At 44.3% G+C, this 6,625-nt stretch overlaps 1 protein-coding gene across 2 annotated transcripts; it reads left to right on the top strand.

The window, feature by feature from the left end:
- Positions 1–6,625, top strand: ubac2 (UBA domain containing 2). 2 transcript variants are annotated; one of them, XM_056610084.1, is made up of 10 exons: positions 1–151; positions 440–564; positions 1,021–1,140; positions 1,243–1,349; positions 1,589–1,712; positions 2,398–2,445; positions 3,006–3,114; positions 3,217–3,359; positions 4,970–5,122; positions 5,458–6,625. In XM_056610084.1, the coding sequence occupies exons 1-10, from the start codon at positions 121–123 to the stop codon at positions 5,563–5,565; spliced, it is 1,068 nt and encodes a 355-aa protein (XP_056466059.1). In that variant the 5' UTR covers positions 1–120; the 3' UTR covers positions 5,566–6,625. The 2 variants fall into 2 exon arrangements, with proteins under 2 accessions (XP_056466059.1, XP_056466060.1); XM_056610085.1 differs by having other exon boundaries at positions 8–151; positions 1,640–1,712; positions 5,458–6,619.

Consider the following 6,625-nt stretch of genomic DNA (forward strand, 5'->3'; position numbering starts at 1 on the left):
TGTAGTTTATAGCCTTTGCCCGTTTCTTCTCCTAACAGCATGGCTGATCAATCAAACTTTATCTCAGATTTCAGGTGAACATTTCAGCCTTGCCCTGTCTGTTCTTCACACTCAGAAACCATGTTCACAACCACGGGCTCTCGGGGATTATGTGAGTATTCCGCTTCACCGAAGATTATCGCAATGTTCCTCCATACTGATAAGCCATCGCTAGCTATTGCTGTCTTTGCGGCGTCATTCATAAACGATTTCCCCTGACGAATGTTGTTTAAACCATTTCCACTCCGAGTACGAATATTTATGCAGTTACCCTCAATGCGATGATATCTATAATGCTTGAGAAAAAACCACACCTTCCACTTTCCTTAACGCCATCCTTGCAAAACCATACAAAATAACTACAAGGTTCAATGGTGTCGATATGTTGTCTTCCCCACAGACAAGGTTCCCCTGTCCAAAGGCTTACTGCTGGTTCTCAGTGGGTTAACGGTCATGCTGACGTTGCTGCCTCAGTACCAGGGACTTTTCACCTACAACCTACAGGCCATCACCACCCAGCAGCAGGTAAGCTGCCAGGAGGAGGTCATACATGATGCCTCTTGCCTTAAGACTTAGTTACCACTATTTTAATGTGTATGTGTGCGTGTGACTACTCGCATATGTCGTGGTAATGTAATCAGAGAGTTGTTTTGCGTTCATGCCACGGAATCCTCTATATTTAAAATGCTACGTTATAGCCATGTTTTAGTTTTGTAATGGCCTTCGTCCAGTTACACAACAATATTTATAAACTGTTGCCATGTCATAAACTGAAGGCAGACAGTCACTTAGTATCCATTCTAAGTGCATTAGGACACGCATGGGGTGGAGTTAATTTTATTAAAAAATAGTTTTACGTGATGGATGGGAAACATATAGTATTGATGCTATCAGCTCAAATGCTTCGTTATGAGCGACCACATGGGATTATGGGATATCTCAGCCTATAAGAAGGAATCCCTTCTTCCTTTCAAACCGCAGGTGTGGAGGTGGGCCTGCGGCCGGCTGGTCTGTCTGGATCTGAAGGACACCCTCTGCAGCAGCTTGCTCATCTACAACTTCCGCATCTTTGAGAGGCGATTCGGCACCAGGAAGTTTGCTGTAAGTTCTACAATGAGTCGAAGGGAATTCATTGCTTCTTGATGACTTATAGCTTTGATTTTCCACCAACATAACTGCTCCTGCAAACCTGTTGTGTTTCAGTCCTTCCTCTGGGGAACCTGGCTCCTGTCTGCACTGACTGACTTCCTGCTGGCCCAGGCGGTGTATTTCCTGTTTGACCACGAGGTGGAAGAGCTCCCGACAGGACTGTGCGTAGCCTGTTAACCCCACTGCTGTGTGTTTGTGTGTGTGTGAGTGTTGCATGATGCAGAGTAGACATAAATGGAAATAGGTGTTGGTTTTGTTTTATGTCCTGTTTATTCCTAATTGAATGGACAGGAAGAAGTTATTTAGAACAATCGTTGAGCAACATTGTGTTGATCGTGACTCTTCTTGAAGAAGGTCTCCTTGTTGATTGGCTCTACCATCTTCTTTCCCTCTCTCCCAGGCTGTCCCCCATCTTCTCCCTGTTCGTCCCATTCTACCTCTCCATCCCCAGGGTTCCTGTCACTCAGGTCTTGGGATACTTTTCAATCACCAACAAGACTCTGGTCTACATCGTGGGACTGCAGGTGTGTGTGTGTGTTTTCTCTCTAGGACTTCCATACGCAAGAGAGTAGTCAGTTTTATGCCTAATACAATGCTAGGCATGGTATTGGGTATGGACCTCGCAATAGGATATAACCTAGATTTTTGAGCTCCGATACGATATATATTGCGTTTTTGCAAATAATGTGATTCTGCAAATATTGTGATACATTATTATTTGGAGTGGTTACATATTTTGTTTGATTTAACGTTGGATTTGGGTTCTATAGGTCTGCTATTCTCTTTTAAATGAATGCTGCTGAATAGAACAGAACATAGATTAGGCAAATTGACTATCCGGAAATGCACTTTAGCGCCATCTGTAGGACTGTAACATTTACATTTGTGGCTTTCATTTCTTCATTCTTAATTTTCATTATTTATTTAGTATTGCAGAAGCAAAGATCCAGCCTCGTGCCAATGACAATCAGATATTGGAAATTGTTAGTTACTGTAATGTTTTTCTACACATTTTACAAGAATACAAGCACATCATGATGGGTGGGATGTCATTTGTTTACTGCCACCAAGTTATTACGAACAAATGAATTCCAGTTAAATGGAGGATATGTGAATGCTGAGCTGGTAGGCTCCCACTGTATGTAGAAGACAGTGTTAGTAGTGCTTCAGATGTAGTCTCTCTGTTGAGCTGTTGCTTCTTTGTTCCAGCTTCTCACCTCCCATCCCTTCATGTGGCTCATCACACTCAGTGGATTGGTGAGTTACTCTCTGTTTACCACCAAGGCTATCTTTTGAAGTATCGATGTCCCATATTTAAAGTGTGTTGCCCAGCTTGGCTTGACTGCTCCCTGGCTGCCCTCCTAATTCTGTTTTGATGATTCTGAATTTAGGCCGGGGATCGGTAATTCAATATGAATTGATCTTCTCCCACTTTCATTATGGATCGGTTGTATTTGTATTGTGTTATAAGATAACGTGTCAGACTCACAATACTTAAAATAATAGATGTTGAGGGATATTTAAAGATATTTTTCAGGGACTTTTATCTTTTGGCCAACGAAGCTCCATATGAATCCACCACTTTCATCACTTTCATTGAAAGCCAATTGCAGTACAGTACAGACGCATGTCCTTCTTGGAGCAAGTTGTCATAGCAACTTAAGCTGCAGTCATCAGGACTCAAACCCAGTACCTTTACGGCTTGGAGTAGTAACCCCCACATAGAATATTTACATACACAGTGCTTATCGTCATAGCAAACAGGCCCTGCTTGATAATCCTGACTGCATCCATAGTTGTGTGTGTGTGTCTCCCAGATCTCAGGCGGCCTGTACTACGGCAATGTCCTCTGGCTGCAGCGCGTCTTCTTCGTCCCCGTCTGGCTGGCCAAAATGGGTCGCTGTGTCCTCGAGCCTCTCTTCTCTGGTAGGGCTCTGCTCCCCGGGCTGCATCAGATGACTCACTCTCTAGGGTAAACAAATGCTGCTTCTGCATGCACGCCTTCTTATTTGTGTGTGTGTGTCTCAGGCCCTGAGCCCACCAGCGAGAGCCCCCTGGGGATGGGCGCCACGCTGGACATCCAGAGGCAGCAGAGGATGGACCTGCTGGATCAGCAGCTGCTGCTGGCCGAGTACAACCAGGCCAGACGCAGCCCTCGGCCGCAGCCCCAGGTACACGCACACAGAAGCACACAGACACACGCATGATCCATGCATAGATGGGTAGTTGGTTTATTTCTTCGTCCCCGAAGGGGAACTGTGTTTATCACAGCAGCTCCAATGTTCAAGCTGTACAAAACGTAACTACTAGGGCTGCAACTAACGATTATTATTATTTATTGATTATCGATTAATCTATGAATCTGATAAAAAAAGAAACATTTCTACGGGAATTGCCGCATCTTTATTCAAAAACTGAACATTACTTCAAATTCACAGTGCAGACTGAAGTGTAAAAACATCAGGTTATTGCTCCAACGTCCCGGAAACTATTAAACGTAATTATTAAATAATAAAAAACATGTAAAAAACATAACTGGGAACCCAAAAAAACATTACAATGTATGATATACATTTATTTATTTATTATTTAATATATATATTATATATATATATATATATATACTATATATATCATATATCTATATATATATATATATAACGGTAACAGATAAGATCTTTAACTGGTGAATCCTAACGGTTAAAAATTAATTAAATCATCTTAGTTTCTCTCAGATGACAGGAGATCGTTAACTTTTATTGATTATTGCTACCATTTTTGAGGACTCCTTAACGAATCCAAGGTTTCTTTATTGATACTTTTCTATAATTTTGTTGAAATATAACTTGTATTATTGCTTTAATTACTGATAAGATCATCAAGTTTTCGCCAAAATCTCTTTTATTATTTTTTTTGTTGCATTTGAACACATCAATCATATTACTGAGCCGACATGAGCACATCACATTTGACACTGTTTGCTACTTTTTTTTTTTTTTAAAGCTAACTAGCTCTATATCCTGCCGATTTTAACATTTAAAAACTGGATTACTATTTTTAACTGACGGGGGCTTTCTACACTGTCCGGTTGTGGGATTACTACCGCTGCTTTTTGAATGATGTTGATGCACGCGGTGCCGACTCCGAGCCCGTCTGCACACCGTCTGCAACAGCAGCTGACAGAGTTTTTGGTTGGACTCGACGGATACTTCAGTTGAAGGAGTTTTTTTTTAACCCAAAGACAGTAAAGGTAAATCACTTTTATATAGGCCTACAGTCCAGTGTAAAGATATTACCAAAATACAAGCTATGGTCGCTCACACTAAAGCTCGCTGTGGGTATGCATGAACCATGAACCAACCTGTCGGCGGCTGGCTGTAAACAGTGCCTTGCCTACGAGTGACGTATTAATCACGCGACTCAACGAATCGATGACCAAATTCGTTGCCAACGCTTTTAGTAATCGTTCTATATCGATTTAATCGATTCGGTGTTGCAGCCCTAGTGACTACCAATTTTTTTGGTGTTCATACTTACTGAGATGTGTATGTACATGAAAAAATGTGTCTACACTGCACACTCCTTAAATATTGTTTAATCTCTTCAGTTTTATCGCTCGAGTTTAACCCCAGTAGTGTATAGTGTGTAATCAATAGAATCATTGAGAGACTTGGCCAGTAGGCTATTGCTGATCCTCTCTCCTGAGAGCTGTTCAGTCCTGAAAGAGGGAAGTGTCTGTGAGACTCTTAACATCCCTGTGTTTGGGGGCTCTGGAATGCAGGCTGGCATGTTGGACTGGAGACGCTTCTTCCCCTCGCTAAGACGCAGGGGCCCCATCCGGGCCCCAGCCCAGCAGGCCCCCCCGGAGCAGACCCAGCCCTCCCCCCAGCCCCACCCCTCTCCCCTGGACGACTCCCCTGCAGCGGAGGAGCAGGTTGGTTGTTGGGTGTGGCCGGGATGTGTGTTGGGAGGAGTGTGTCATAATCTCTCATCGTCTGCTTGCCCATCACATGTTACATGAGCCAAAAGTGATCAATCATCCAAATTGTAATTATGCATTTTCAGTTCATTAACTGTTAATTCATAATTGAGTGTTAGATCTCATTGGTAACTATGTAGCCAAAAGTGTAGTCTCTACTTCTCCTGCCAAATTGTGTTGATTCTATCAGTTCCCTGTTTGGTTTGCTGATGTAACGGGGGGCACACAGGGGGCTGTTCATTAAACCCCTTGTCCATGATCTGCTGCTGCTGTTCCCCTCCCTCTCTCAGGTTGCCAGGTTGGTGGAAATGGGCTTCTCGCGGATCGACGCCCTGGAGGCACTCATGGCTTCCAACAATGACATCAACATGGCAACCAACTACCTCCTGCAACACTGAGCGATCAGTGGGAGCACCAGAGACGGAGGAGGTCAGGGGGGTTGGGAGCAGAGGAGGTGGGGGACTGCTGGGGAGAGCCAGTGCAGGAGGAGATGGGCTAGGGGCCCACCCGGTCGGCTCCCCCCGACTAGGTTAGACATCGTGGCCGGGGTCAGCTTGTGCTGGAACCTAGTGAGTGAAAAGCTGTCGCGTCCAGAGTCCACAGACTGTGCTGTGCTTGTTTTAAGGAGGTGTCGCAGCCTGGAGCCTATGGCCTCATAGCCATGAACATGTGGGTACTTGACCCTACGGATGTTTCCAATCGTACTTTCAAGGTCATGTAAGGTGTATCACAGTTTGGGATGAAGGCATATTGGAAGACCATCAACCAAGCATTAACTGAAATAACAATTAGTGACCCCCGTACCGTATACAATACTATTAATAATGGACTGTTGGTTGCTACGCTTGCAGTCCTAAAACCAATATGATCCTGAACATAGCCAAGCTAGGACTTGGATGATCGGAACGAAAGACGACCAATGACGTCGCCACAGCAACTGTCTAAAACAGGTACGGGCAGCAGCATAGCGCTTCCGCTGACATCCTCTTGACATGAGGGATACACGTCAAACTCGCTCTACAAGTCACGCTCGTAATCAGATATTCCGACAACTTAATGTCTTCATCACAAAAGTGGGCCACGGCTAATCAGAAAATAACCTGAGCTATATTTGTGTATTTATTTTGTCGTATGACGGCAAGACGTGTGGGAGCAGGTGGAGGCAGGGGGCTGCATTGGGTACGGGCCCGGGGTGTCCGGGTTTGAACCCCTGGGTTCAAACCTGCTGGATGTGGGTGTCTCTAGAGCTGTCACATGAACAGTGTTTCATTGGCTGACCCTCCCTCCCAACTTACCCACATGTGACTCGGAAGCTGGATTCTCATTGGCTGAGACATTGACGTTGTGTATCCATGAGCTCCTATCAACGTATGTGTAACAAAGCTTCTTCTGTGTAACGTCAGGCTGTAGGAGCACGATCTCAGGGTTTGTGTAGCGTGTGTACTTCATGTTTGATCC

Source organism: Gadus chalcogrammus, chromosome 15 (genome assembly GCF_026213295.1).
Source record: "Gadus chalcogrammus isolate NIFS_2021 chromosome 15, NIFS_Gcha_1.0, whole genome shotgun sequence".
Lineage (NCBI taxonomy): Eukaryota > Metazoa > Chordata > Actinopteri > Gadiformes > Gadidae > Gadus > Gadus chalcogrammus.

What these genes read in the sequence shown, in the direction of transcription:
- ubac2 (XM_056610084.1), top strand. Translation starts at nt 121, where the DNA reads ATGTTCACAACCACGGGCTCTCGGGGATTAT. An exon ending in CACGGGCTCTCGGGGATTAT is followed by an intron (nt 152 to 439) that starts GTGAGTATTCCG and finishes TCTTCCCCACAG; the next exon opens with ACAAGGTTCCCCTGTCCAAA. An exon ending in CCATCACCACCCAGCAGCAG is followed by an intron (nt 565 to 1,020) that starts GTAAGCTGCCAG and finishes TTCAAACCGCAG; the next exon opens with GTGTGGAGGTGGGCCTGCGG.